Raw genomic sequence first — 13567 nt, 5'->3', positions numbered from 1 at the left:
GCGAGAGGGCGGGGGCGAATTTAGCAACCTTTTCGTGGATTTCAGACGTTGACTGGGCATCACAAAAGGCCACGGTGGCGACGTCTTTAAGGATAGGCATCTCTATGGAGCAGTCTCGGCCGTCGAGCAGCGCGACTAGAGGCCGGGTCTGCATCGGGCCGTTGGCGATGGGTCCCATACGCGAGGCGTCCATTCGTGGTCTTTTCGGAAGCATCTTTCGTTTGTCCATCAGTAAGCCTCGAGTTCACAAGTAAAAAATAATGTCCAACCTTGCTGAGTCTAGTCAGTCGGTCAGTCCAAGTCAATCACTGGCCGCGCGCCACTAGCACATGCACTCGCAATTCACACCAATCTTCAGCTACTCCACGCCGCCCACATCTTGAAAGCTGTCCTCGTTCGCTGTTTTCAGTCTGAAACATAGTAGAAAAGAAAACTTGTTATTTATCACAAATTGGCAGTCGTCGCTTGCTTCAAGACCAGTCACTGTTTGATTCACCCGGAACGGTAATTGCTCTCTAATGTATGCACCTGCCGGCCGGCCGGCATTTGTGCTGATCACGCAGTTTGGCGAAAGCCGACCGCGTCAGCACTCACAATGGGCTCGTTAATTAAGCCTTGATAGTCACAGATTGTTGTAAGGCAGGCAAGTGTTTACCTATTGTCAGTCAGCAGATTTGAACGACTATATTATATTATACTACTTGTCTTGCTTAGATCGGAGCTATTTGAATGGTTTTCGGAAGCAACCAACGCAGGAATCTAACATAAGCAGAAACTTTATAGAGGCTACAATCCGCTTTTTTTATGATCTTTTCCCGAATTAGAAACTTAAGTACAAAACTCGAAAACCGTTACCAAAACTACAGTGAAAAACATAAAAATTTCAGCTAGCAGAATCGAGTCCGACTTTAATTAAGAGCACGCGGCGGACGTATCTGAGCTTTTGATGCTCAACGAGATTCGTCATCGCGCGCCAATTAATTGTTGGCGAGCGCGCGCGTGGAGGGTACGTGGGGGTGGACAGGCTGATGAAATTGCCACCGCAAGATCAATGGGGTGAGTCGGTGAGGGGGCTGACCATCCGCCGGCCCGTGGGGGGAGGGGGCGGCAGCGGTCAGCCCTTGCTGCTCGACGAGCGCCCGCCGAGCAAGCGAGCGAGGGGTGAAGTGAAGCAGCCGAGGGTGGTTTTTGCGCCAAGCAACTATCAAGAGGATCAATAATACGGAGGTGGCGGCAGCTCCGCGACCATACTCACTCCTCGCTCTTGATCTCTCACTCTCGCTCGCTAGCTAGCTCGCCGGCGCATCCTGAGAGAAAGAGAGAGAGAGAGAAGGACGCCTTTCCCTCGTCAGACGCTGGTCAGACCGAGGGGAAGCCTTTAACTCCGAAAAAAGTGTCTAACTCGCTCTATTGATCGGATTCACGGGTTCAATTGCTTTTCTGTCACTTTTAATTAAATTTATAAATTTTTTATTCAGTTTTGTCTGATCTTTCATCAATATATTAGTCTGTTTAAAATATGGCACAAAGTGAAATACAATTTTAGAATCCGCTCAAGTAGTTAAGTGTTTAACTGAAAGTACGAACAAAACGAAAGAACGGATTCTCCAAGTTGGCCAGTGTTGAGCTCCACTTTGCGACAAGGGTGGGCGAGCGGGCGGCAGGCGCAGTGCAGCATCTTTTGCGCCAAGCGGGCAGGAAGCAGCGCTAGAGAAAGAGCGAGAGAGAGAGAGAGAGAGAGAGAGAGAGAGAGAGAGAGAGAGAGAGAGAGAGAGAGAGAGAGAGAGAGAGAGTGCTTTCCGACTTTTCCAATAAGTTAGACGCATGAATTTTTCACGGTTTTGCCAACTCCTCGGGCCGAGTAAACATCTTAGTCGGCGGCCGTGGCAAAGTTTCGCTAAAAGGAAACAGCCGACAACAGATGCCGTCGTCGGTTTTTTTCTCCCTGCCGCTTGATTAACTTGCAAGATAAAAACTCTTGATTGCTTACTTTGAGCCGCCATCTTGAAAAATAGTTTTCAGTATTTACCAACAGTTAAAAGGCGGGTGTAACTTACAAAAAAAAACTTTATTTCTTATTGGAATTAAGAATTTTTAACAATTAATTTAAACTCTAGCGTTTGTCACATTTAAACTGATTACAAACTTTTCTCTTGTTTGGCTATGTACTAAGTTGTAATTAAAACAATGATAAGAATAAGAGATAACAATTCTTCCATTAAATAAATGCTTTTAAAAACGTAATTTAAACCAATGAGCAATTTATCACACCAAGTTTAGATCAAAGATCGTGATGCATCAGAGTAGCGAGTTTCGAGAAGATGGCGTGAAAGCTGCGTCAATCGCGGGCAGATTATTGTTATGACTCGGTTGATGGGCAAAGGAAGCGACTCGGCGATAATCGATAGAGACAAAGGCGAGAGATGAGGTATGGTCTGGAGGGGCGCGCGGGGTGCACCCCTGGCCGCCCTCCCGGCCAGAGAAAGAGAGCCGTGCCAATTTATACTCGAGGAAAGTTGAGCAAGTTTATAAGAAGAAGAAGAAGAAGTAGAAGAAGTAGTAGTAGTGGAAAGAAAAGAAAGAACAAGAAAGAAAGAAAGAAAGAGGTTAGCAAAGAGCTGGTTGGCTGACGCGCGGGGGTGGGCGGGCGGGGGCGGCGGGCGGGGTTGTTGCAAAAGTTTGCGCTGCCGGCCCCAAACTTCTTTCAAACTTTTTCGTTGAAACACCTCGCTGCGAGCGAGCGCCAGTCACAGCCGCCAACTTTGCTGCAATAAGTAATTATAAAGCCAACCGCCGCCTCAAACAACTTGCTAATCGAGCGAGCCAGCGCCACCGCATTTGCCTCCTTCATCGCATGCTTCCCGCGACTTGCTGTTTCTTTTCTTTGTTTTGGAGTTTCCTAGCATAGCTTTTTTCCTCAGAATTTATCTACGGCAATTCATCATATTGGATGATCATTCAGACTTTTAGCCCGTCACATTAGATGGCTTTGCTATCTGATATAGATATTTATAAAGGTAACTTACGATTTTTTAATTTTAACTATGCAACTTCGTACCTCTGACGTAAGAAGGGTTTCTCTTGACAAACAAATAATAATAATAAAAAAAATGGAACAAAAGTTGTATCTTCAGCGTCTAAAGTTGAGAAATTTGTTTTTAAAGATAAAGTAGATATCGTTGCTTAATATAGCTATTATATTACAAAGTTCTTTATTTCTGAAATATGATAATGCACCCTCCCCTTGGAAAACGACCTCTTAAAACACGGTTCTATTGCAATCGGTCCCGATTAATTTTGAGAGTAGATAACGTCAATTTTTTATTATTTTATTTGGTGCAGCTCAGCAAAATGACGGTTTATTATTAGAGAATAGGACTGTCGCTTCATGATACAAGTGCAGTGCTGACACAGCAGTAGATCACGCTTGGTAGCGGCTCCCTGTTATCAGGCCGTGGAGAAACTGCTAAAATTATCGTTGCTTATCAGCGGCGGTGAGCACGCGCGCGACATCAAGACATTTGAAAAGTAAAAGCAGTCAAAATTTCCAACCTGTTGCGCGCCGCATTAAAAAAAGTGACATGCGAACAGGCACAAATAATCTGAATCTGCTGATTTGCGTGAAAAAGTCGAGCGATCCGAGCGCACACGCAGCTTTCTAAAAGAGGTAAACAAGAGAAAGACAATTAGTATGAAATTATTGCTCGCCGGCCGGCCGGTCGGCAAGTCTCGTTACATAACGCGTGCAAGTAGGGAAAAGTGCGGCCACAAAAGGTGAAAGTTTTCGCCTCCTTCTCAATCGACTGGTCTCGATTCTGCCTAAATGTTTATCAGCAATACTCGTCACTCGGTCAAAGAACAAACTGTGTTCCCTACGATCTACAAACAAGGAACATAATTATTCGTAACGCTGGCTTGAGATAACGACGATTAATTCCAATAATTATTATATCGACCGTCGAAATAGAATATTTATCTACGGGGCACACAGGCCAGCGCTGGGGAAAATGCTTGCCACAATTGCTGATAATCCGCGCAATCCAATCATGCGGCTCACTCTCCGAGCAAGCAAGCGTCGACAGTTTCGCAAAATGCATTCAAAGTGCCAAAAGAATTCGCTGGCGCAGCACAAAAGGCCAATTAAGCTCTACCACTGCTGCAGCAGCTTGATAATCAGCTTGTCAAGCAATCGCAGCGACAGCAAATGATAGCGTTTGCTCGGTGGCTCACATCTATAACTGAACACGCACGGTGCAATGTCTGGATGAATTGTGAAACAAGCGCTTTAACTGGCAAAAAAAGTTATGTGGAGGATGGAGCAACTGACGAGGGAATTGGATTTTGACCAAGTTGTTGGGATGCTGACGAAGAATTATATAATAAAAACAACTAAGTGGATCCATTTTTACCACCTTGGCGTGGTTTGGTTATAAAAATTTTATTGTTATAAGCGCATAGCTCATCAATTTACTCCAGAAAGATCTATTTATCTTGACGTCATCGCGGAGCGCATGGTTCTGTAAAGAAGGAATTTTGACTGAAACAAAGCTGGTTCAAGAAGCACTTTCTTTTAGCTTTTTTTACACGTCCAGCTTGTAATCCGACCGTTTAAACTTCTTCTGCTGCTGCTGCTGCTGTGACATTGCGTGAGTGCAAACAAAATGAGTTGCCACGATAAGGTGAAAGTCACGATTGGAGCAAAATCAATCGCTGGCTTGCTCGCTGCGCTCGTTCGTGATAAGCTTTTTGCTCTCGCCGCCGGCTTCTTCATCTTATTCAACCTGGATTTCTGAATCCGTTCAAATTAACTATTAAGATGCAAGTGGATGAAAGGAATTTATGGTACTCAATTTAAAATGAGTTTCAACATACTGCGTTACACCAAAAAGTGCACTTATTGTGTGATGAAATTTTTTATAGGTAAGTCTCCAGAGAAAATTAGACTTTTAAAAAAGCTGATTGCAGGTTACTGTGGCGCAACGAAGGTTACGTTAAAATTACCTAATCCACTAGTACACAAGTCTTGCACAAGAAAGGAGCACAGAGAGCTAGGAATGCGTGTGTGTGTGCAGTGACCGATTCGAGAGATAAGGGCGGCAAAAAGCGGCGATTAAGAAAAGAATAGCAGGCGTTGCGCGAGGAGGATGAGGAGAAGAGGCAAAAAGCGGGCTCGTAAGCAGTTTGGGGCCGTGCAATCTACTCGGCGGCGGCGGGCAAAAAAGGCCGCGTCGGCACTTTTCGGCGCCGACTTTCACGTGCTGCATCTGATTGAGTCATGGCCTCGCTTATTCAGCTCTTTCTCGCCAATGCCGCTGAGTCGGCCCAAAAATGCCATACCAGCCCACACATACACAAATATCTACAAAAAAAGGCAACACGCAATTAAAGCAAAGTGCAGCGTCCGCCAATATCACACTATTAGGAAAATCCACAGCCTGCAATTAACTGATTGCATGTGACGCACGTGGTACAAGTTGTGATAATGTTTCAAACCGCCGATTTCGAGCGCAGAAACGTCCAAGAGTCGGATATTACCGCGGCTTGGCATCTTTAACCTTTTAAGAGTAAATTGCTGGGAAACAATCGCGTCAGGAGAGAGTGCAATAAAAATGGCGGATTTACAAACCAGTTTGGTTCTTGCCGACTTTTGATTCCGATTGTGCTCGCTGCTGCGAGTGAATAAATCGGCTCGTAAAATATTTCATACACACGCGGCTGGCTAATCGTTATAGCCAGCCAGTCGTAGGTGAAAGTCGTTAACTCCTGAATATAATCAGCTTCGTCGCTGGAGGCGATTTTAATGCAGCAGCTGAAAAATCCACTCGACTTAGGAGATGATCGGTTCGAAGCTCATTATCGCGTTTTGCTGACGCGGCCTGCCGTTACAAACTTTACTGTAATAATTTCCTTGAGTGATAAGGGAGCAATTTTGAAAATGGGAGTGCGGGACCTCCCCCGTTGTCCGCGTGTCCTGCCCAGTTTGCAACACGTTGTCCGAGATAAGGGACGACGGCGACCTGACCTATATCCGAAGTCAGAATTAGGGACGCCGTTACTGCGAGCCTGCACATTTGCCACCACCATCGGCCATTGCGTCTGAGGCGCCAGGCGCCTCTACCCACATACGGCCATTACCGTCGTCGCCATTATTTGTTTACAAACGGCGAGCGGCGCCGCGGCCACCGCGGCTACGGCGTTCATGCCGCACGCCGGGCCCATCATCGGGGCCACACGAGGGGGGCGGAGCGGGGGCCGGCCGGCCCGGGGCCGGTCGCGGGGAATGTGTGCCGGTAGGGGAGGCGCTGTGGGACGCCAGGCGCCAGAGCCATACGTTGGGCTCCCGCGCCCGGCCGGCGTCGGGGCCTCGGCGGTCCGGTGGCGGCGCCCCGCGGGTCTCGGGACGCCACCGGGGCCGGGGGGCACGCGACCGGCACCCTTGCATTAGCGGAAGGCACTCACCTAAAGCCGCGAAATCAGGCCACGCTGCTGGCTGACGCCGCTGCCGAGCGCTCCTTGAGAAAGCTGCTGCTGCTGCCGCTGCTCGCTAGCCGACGGCTTCCGCCGAAACACACACACTATACGCGCCGAAAAAGGGGGCCACGGACCACTGACGCCACTCAAGCGGCCGACGCTTCGACTCGACGCACGCACTGCAGAACGAATCACGCCTCGGTGCGGGCAAACTTGGCGAGCTTCGCGTTCTTCTCGACGATTTCCTTTCCGAAAGGTTCCGAGAAAGCAAGCGGCGGCGCTCACGAGGGGCGATCAGACGGCGGTATTCTATCTCCCCCACCACGAACTACAAAATGGCTGCCCGATATGTTTTCACGAGAGCTCGACGACCACGAGAATTGACGAGATTCTGCGAGAATGCTTAGCAGCTGTGCTGCCTGCACCCACATTCGCTGTAATCGTTGCGAAACACCGCTGACGTTTCGGGGTCACGTGTTGCAAACGTGAAGTGTTCATTGGCTCTGATTGGAATTTTTGAGCGGACAGTGGTCAAAGGAGCTAGTCTAATTGGTCGGCTTATTCTGCGCTAAGTTTTTAAATATTTCATCTTTCCTTTGGACGATGTTCCCCAATAAACCGGTACTCCATTTGATTCGTGAGGTTAATTTTATTTTGGATTTCACTTCATACAACTTTCCTGTAGTTTTGTATTTAAGAAGAGCAACCTTAATAACTGTTTGAACTAATTTTTTACATTAAACATTCATCTAAACGAAGGATCGTCCAATTAAAAAAATGAATTTTGTAGAACCGGTAGAAACGCTTTAAGCTCACCTTTGTTATTATTTCCAAGTGCAGCTCACAGCTGTTCAGATAGGCCTGGATAGGCCTTGCTTGGCCCACTCTTGATTTTGTTTCAAAATTTGACGATAATAATTATTTTGTTCATAAATGACGATCAAATTATTCAATTTATCATTGATGTGCACAACTGTTCGACCTTAGGACTTCAAGGTATTAACGTCAATCAGAACTTGCAAACATAAAAAATGTTGTATCATTCAGCATCTTTAAAATATACATACGACGTAGAAAATCTTGCAACGTTTGGAATATTAATTCACTTTTTAGGTACTGGATTCTTTGCTTGGAAATAATGGCAGACATTAAGTCACTGGAGCATCCTACTCTTAAGGTTTAACAAGTTGGCCAAAGCGGACTGCGTAAACAGAGTTTCTGTTTATTCAGGTTCCGTACGAGTTACTGAACAAGAAGTTCAGGGCCGCACAGAAGCAGTTGGATAGAGAAGTGTCGCACGTCCAAGTTGCAACCAGCGAGCTTGAAAAGGGACTCAAATCGGAAACGGTTGATGCCCAGGAAATCAGTCGAATCTTAGGCGGAATGGTGGAAAGACTGCAGGTTTTGAAGCGAAAGGTACTGCAATGTTATATGCCATGAACTCTCAAACTAGAAATTTATTTTATTTTCATATATCTAGGCAAAAGAGAGCATCACGGAGGAATTGGATGCAGCTCACGTGTGCAAGAAAAGATTGGAGCACTTGAAAGAGTATGCTTCCCCTCAGTCGACAACCATGAATCTGTGGCGTCGACACCGGCTTGACAGAATGCTAGTCGAGTACTTCCTCCGGCGAGGTTACTATGGAGCTGCTCTCAAGCTTGCCAGCGCATCGGAGCTGGACAAGCTGACCAACCTGGAGGTATTCCTCGTCTCCAGAGAAGTGGAGCAGAGTCTCGCGGAACATCAGACCGCCAAATGCCTTGCTTGGTGCCATGACAACAAGAGCAAACTGAGGAAGCTCAAAAGCTCCATGGAGTTCAACATTCGCATCCAGGAGTTTGTGGAGCTGATCAAGTCTGACAACAGGATGGAGGCTGTCAAGTAAAGAATCCCCAATCCAGAGTCCCCAGCCCATCTGATGGTGTCTTTTATATTTCAGGCACGCGAGGAAATATTTCTCAGCCTACGAGGACGACCAGCTGACCAACTTCAAACACTGCATGGCTCTTCTGGCTCTTCCAATAACAACAAATCTCAGTCCTTACAAGGAGCTGCTTGACTCCAACCGCTGGAACACTTTGATTGAGCAGTTCCGGCATGAAAACTACCGCCTCTATCAGCTCTCCACGCACTCTGTCTTCACAGTAGCTCTGCAGGCTGGCCTTTCAGCTCTGAAAACACCATATCCTTTTCAATCTAATTCAAATTACCTAATTCTTAATTTAAAGTAAATATTTTGGGGTGGATTAATTTCCATTCAAAAATTACTGCGAATGTCCAGTGGGGGCCAGACGTGCGATAAAATTGGTTCCCTCTGCGCAGATCCAAGATGACGTCTGAATGTGGGAAACAAAAAAGCTCTCTTTGGATTTCCGTATGAGTGTCAAGAGTTTATTTTTACGATCCAAAAGACAGAATTAGTACAAATGCAAATTATGTCACAATATTGATGAAAACTTGGTTCTATTCGCGCATTTTGACGAGATCGTTTTTTCGCGCCATACCTCACCGGACGCGATATCTGCGCGTCGCACGAATCTGGCACCCGCTGGCAAAAATCTTACCTTAAATGAAAGACCTTAACTAACTATGAAATCTGGGCATTTTCTAAATAAAATTCATCATTATAAATCCTCATTTTTTGCTGCTGCGACTAGGAAAGTATGATTTAAAATCCAATTTTTCAAAAACAAACCTTATCCCTAGAGCTCAATTTTACTGTTTTGTATTGAAAGGATGACTAAATATTTTTATTTGTCAACTAAACAATTCAACAATTTTCAATCTGGGATGGTAAAATGTTCTTTAAACTTTATATAATTCAAATTTGATTTATTTATATATATATATATATATATATAATATATTAAACTCAAGAGTCATTTTGAATTTCTGTCTGATGATTTTCACTTAACTCCTGTGAACTCATTGCTACGCCTCAATCGAAGACAAGAACCCTAGCTGCCCAGTCTGCAACGAGTGGCTGAACGAGTTGGCTTTGACTCTACCCTATGCTCACTGCTCTCAATCTCGTCTTGTGTGCTTCATCTCAGGCCTTCCACTGAACGAGCACAACCAGCCTATGATGCTGCCAAATGGCTTCATTTATGGTGAAGTGGTACGTAGAAAATATGAATTTATTAACAGCTCTGTAAAACTTTTTAAAATTTAGGCTCTTCGGCAGCTGGCGCAAGAGAACAATGGACAGATTGTGTGTCCACGAACCAAGGAAATTTTCTCCATGAAGCAAGCAGAGAAAGTTTTTGTCATGTAAATATTAAGTGAATTGCATTGGTATCTTCTGTAAATTTGTAAAATAGGACTGATTTGAATAAAATAAGAATGATCCATTTCATAATTAAATATAGTATTATTAAATTAACTTAGGAAGCAAGCACGCATTAAAAACAGGAAATGTGATATGGAGGGGTGGTAAAGGATGTTCGATAAAAAAAGAAGGCAGTTCCTTCCTTAATGCTTCATCTGAACAAACGTTGTATAAGATTTGGCCATTATTATGTGCACCGCAAAAATTTTCATTTTTTGTAAGTACTTTGAAAAGCCTGAATATTTAAAGTGACGCATTTCAAAATTGACAGTTAGTTTATGGATGATGCCACAACACATATTAGGCTGCACAAATGAAACCAAAACAGTGGGTACTTGCTTGCACACATTTTTAGAGAGAGACTTCATTTCCATGGACATGGTAGTTTATCCGAAAAATCTTCGATGGTATTTGAAAAATATGTTAAAATTTAGCAACTTAATTATTCTTAGTTACACCATTATAGTGACCAAGGAAGATCAGAGAGAGCTAAATTGGAAGGTCCAACATTAGCGAGTGACTGCAAGTATATGCGCAAAATATAAATTTTCTTTGCGTTTAACCAAAAGAAAAAAATAGGAACATAGGAACTGTTTTAGACTGTTTTCTGCGCATCCTGAACAAATGTCAGTACTTGGAGGATTTTTTCAAATATCGGAAGCTTATCGAAGGCTTGGAAAGTGTGTTTGAGTGGATTTGTGGTGATGGATCAAAATTAAGGCAGAGAATGGGAGGTAATGTAATATATATTTTGCCTTAAAAAATAAAATTGTTTTCTTGTGGTGTATTTTAGATGCAGAAATACATTTCGCATGCATTAGTGCATTGACACATAAGTACTGCTTTGATGAAAATATCAGCGCAAATGTTTGGAATAGAATTTTAAGACTCGAAGATGACACCTCGATCTGCAGGTTTTTCCTTTTTATAATATTATATATCTTAAAGAACGAAAGCTATATGCGCATGATTTAAGTATTATAATTATGAATATAATAAAATAAATTATACACTTTTGCCATGGGAACATTATAAAATATAATAATTTTACAAAATTTCAGAAATTTGCAAAAGCAGAGGGAGTGCGCGCTGAGTAAGGGTATTTTTAACCGTTACTCGATTGATGCTCACCACCTCTACAGCAATGCGACTGAAATATTCTTGAATATTTGGTGCTCATCAGCTCCCACCGTTGCAGTAGCAAATGTTTCTAAACTTCTAACTTTATTCCACGTCATTTTTGTTCTTCATCACGTGTGGTAACAACATGTTAATTAAAGTAAATTTAAAACATTTAAGTTTTATGCGTTTTATGCTATGAAATTATAACTATTATATTTGTATTAATTACAAAATTATTAAAAGCCGTCAAATATTTTTTCGCTATTAATTTATTTTTTATTTTTCCCACACATTTAACTTTGATGTTAAAATAAGTTGAATAAATTGGAAAAATTAAGATATTTTCCAATTCAGATGACTATAACTATTATGACTACTTAAATGCACAATTTCGACGAGAAAGTAAAAATCTTAAGTTCCAAAAAATCGAGTGAAATCTTGACTTTTTGATTAATATTAATATAGATACTCCGCGCACCACACCCACGCGTCATACTAATCTAACATTAAAAGTATGTAACATAATTGTAATTGTTTTCATAGTTCATATTTTTCATAATATTATTAATTTTTATATAAAATTTATATATATAGTATATGGTCTTTGAGCACGGGAGAGATATTTCGTTTAACAGCGAAAACTTTTAAAAGTGATTCTCGTTTTCGCGCCATTTTTTTCACCCGGCTACATAGCCAGCCGGCAACTCACACCTCACCTTCCAAAAACATCACAACAACAAACATCATTATTTCAAAATATAATCATCCCAAACTCAAGTTCGTTGATTCATCGCTCATCGCTTCGTATATGATATTCTGAAGATTAGGAACAGCTGAAGAGAATAACATCACAGCCATTACATATACTATTACCAACACACCTGCAAAATGCTCTCTAAATTCAATCTTCTCTTTGCTTTCCTTGTCTTTTGGACAAAAATGCATGTGGCACATTCAAAATCCCCGGAAATGACTGTTAGTATCGATCCTGGAGTAGAAGAGTGCTTCTTTCACAACCTCAAATTTGGATCGTCCGTCGATATCGAGTACCAGGTACATTTTGAAGAATTGTTTTTCTAAAATAATTCATAACTCCTAGACACAATAAAATGTATGTAATCGTATGATAGGTCATCGATGGTGGTCAGGGAGAACTCGACATCAATTTTAATTTGTGGTCGCCTTCTAGCCGTTTAATTGTTGCAGATTTCAAGAAATCAGAAAACACTCACAGGTATGCTAAACATTATGAGCATTGTAATAATGCAATACAACATTATGAAAATCTGGAAAATCTTGCTCACTAAATCGCTTTTGCAGACACACTGTCCAAGAAGATGGTGACTACAAGTTCTGCTGGGACAACTCATTTAGTAGCTACAACAGTAAAACCGTGTTTTTTGAAATTCTGGTTGATACTGATGGCGAATTGGATGACTGGAACTGGGACGAAGAAGTCGGACTAACGGCTGAAGATGTTTATGAGATCAAAGTTCAAGACATTCAAGTAATGTTAAAATAGCACTAAATTTGGAAATTATATGTTTACAAAAATGGTAATTAACAGGAAGCGATAAATCGAGTTCACTCGCACCTGACAAAGGTGCGTCACACTCAGGACCAGATCAGGGCTCATGAAGCCAGGGACCGGAATGTTGCTGAGAGCATATTCTCAATGGTTAACAATTGGTCTATGATCCAGATTATCGTCATGCTTGCTGTTGGCGCCGTGCAGGTACAATTTCCTGGCTAGAAATGAAAAATGAATAAACTTAATTCTTCTCAATCATAGGTTATCATGGTTAGGAGCCTCTTTGATGATTCTTCCCGTGTGCACAAGCTGTGGAAAAAGGCTGAGATGCAAGCCTCCTCCTACATGCATTTTAATTGAGAGACTTGCTGAAATTACTTCTCAGTTTTGGATTGTTTGAAATATTTTTTTGCGTGACCCGTAATTTCAGTTCAGCTCTGTTTGCAACAATACCAGTTTTTAATAGTTCCTTACTTTGTTGACAAAAGTTGCTAAAGTTAATTTCTCAACCAACTATCACTCTAAAGGTTCACGCATGGTCAGTTAATTAATAAGTTCTGAGTGCCTGCACAAATATTCAGCTAGTCATAAGATGCTAAACACTTGGCCAATTTTTGCCGGAGCATTGCCGAAAGAATCCGAGTTCCTCTGTGCGTTTTAGAGGGCTATCGTAATAAAAGTGCAAATCTCACAAAATGTTGCTCCTTGAAACTGCCATTTTCATGCTGAGATCATTAATACCATACCAAAGGCTGAATTCAATGAGGTTATCAGCAAACACCACCTTTGTACGTTTTAGATATATTAGGTTGACAATGAATACAAGCATAATTGTGATATAAAATATTATGAACAGCTATAAATTTGTAATTTTCATGTGTACTAGATCAATTCTTGAGAAAATGAATGGGCTGAATCAATAATAAAATGTCCTCTAAAATTAAAAAAAAATATGACTTTTATGTACTTCATCAACTGATCAAAACTTTCCTCTTTAAGTCAAAAAACGGATTATTTGTTTAAATCAATTGTCTGCAAAGGGAGCCACTGAAGAAAACTATTTGATCACTATTTTTTGACAAAGCGGTAATTAAAATTTTTATCGGTGATGA

The 13567-nt window shown here is 42.3% G+C and overlaps 3 protein-coding genes across 8 annotated transcripts in view; 2 read left to right on the top strand and 1 right to left on the bottom strand.

Moving 5' to 3' along the window:
* Nucleotides 1–6740, bottom strand: part of CtBP (C-terminal binding protein) — a 28377-nt gene extending 21637 nt beyond the window's left edge. The window contains exons 1-3 of one of the 5 annotated variants that reach the window (XM_065495948.1): nt 6460–6739; nt 270–410; nt 29–214 (exon numbers count right to left, since the gene is read on the bottom strand). In XM_065495948.1, the coding sequence (XP_065352020.1) occupies nt 29–214 (186 nt within the window). In that variant the 5' untranslated portion in view covers nt 270–410; nt 6460–6739. Of the gene's footprint in view, nt 1–28; nt 411–6459 lie in introns of all 5 variants that reach the window. The other 4 variants (XM_065495947.1, XM_065495946.1, XM_065495950.1 and 1 more) reach the window with 4 other exon arrangements.
* Nucleotides 6741–6960: 220 nt separating this feature from the next.
* Nucleotides 6961–11192, top strand: Kaz (Katazuke). 2 transcript variants are annotated; one of them, XM_065495952.1, is made up of 12 exons: nt 6961–7113; nt 7585–7648; nt 7702–7887; nt 7952–8355; nt 8414–8656; nt 9400–9592; nt 9647–10019; nt 10074–10209; nt 10269–10328; nt 10382–10536; nt 10596–10716; nt 10864–11192. In XM_065495952.1, the coding sequence occupies exons 2-7, from the start codon at nt 7610–7612 to the stop codon at nt 9746–9748; spliced, it is 1167 nt and encodes a 388-aa protein (XP_065352024.1). In that variant the 5' UTR covers nt 6961–7113; nt 7585–7609; the 3' UTR covers nt 9749–10019; nt 10074–10209; nt 10269–10328; nt 10382–10536; nt 10596–10716; nt 10864–11192. The 2 variants fall into 2 exon arrangements, with proteins under 2 accessions (XP_065352024.1, XP_065352023.1); XM_065495951.1 differs by lacking the exon at nt 6961–7113 and adding an exon at nt 7311–7467.
* A 510-nt stretch (nt 11193–11702) lies between these two features.
* LOC135946692 (transmembrane emp24 domain-containing protein 5-like) lies at nt 11703–13406 on the top strand. The gene is made up of 5 exons (XM_065495007.1): nt 11703–11977; nt 12055–12158; nt 12245–12431; nt 12492–12659; nt 12717–13406. The coding sequence occupies exons 1-5, from the start codon at nt 11813–11815 to the stop codon at nt 12813–12815; spliced, it is 723 nt and encodes a 240-aa protein (XP_065351079.1). The 5' UTR covers nt 11703–11812; the 3' UTR covers nt 12816–13406.
* The last annotated feature ends 161 nt before the right edge of the window (nt 13407–13567 follow it).

This window comes from Cloeon dipterum, chromosome X, assembly GCF_949628265.1.
Source record: "Cloeon dipterum chromosome X, ieCloDipt1.1, whole genome shotgun sequence".
In the NCBI taxonomy this organism is placed as follows: domain Eukaryota; kingdom Metazoa; phylum Arthropoda; class Insecta; order Ephemeroptera; family Baetidae; genus Cloeon; species Cloeon dipterum.
This window is presented reverse-complemented; position numbering and strand designations above follow the sequence as displayed.

Bases quoted from the DNA above. Each gene is read 5' to 3' on its own strand.
- Kaz (XM_065495952.1), top strand. From the start codon at position 7,610: ATGGCAGACATTAAGTCACTGGAGCATCCTACTCTTAAG. The intron at 7,888-7,951 runs GTACTGCAATGT...TCATATATCTAG, and splicing joins TGCAGGTTTTGAAGCGAAAG to GCAAAAGAGAGCATCACGGA. The intron at 9,593-9,646 runs GTACGTAGAAAA...TTTAAAATTTAG, and splicing joins GCTTCATTTATGGTGAAGTG to GCTCTTCGGCAGCTGGCGCA.
- LOC135946692 (XM_065495007.1), top strand. From the start codon at position 11,813: ATGCTCTCTAAATTCAATCTTCTCTTTGCTTTCCTTGTCTTTTGGACA. The intron at 12,432-12,491 runs GTAATGTTAAAA...GGTAATTAACAG, and splicing joins TCAAAGTTCAAGACATTCAA to GAAGCGATAAATCGAGTTCA. The intron at 12,660-12,716 runs GTACAATTTCCT...TCTCAATCATAG, and splicing joins TTGCTGTTGGCGCCGTGCAG to GTTATCATGGTTAGGAGCCT.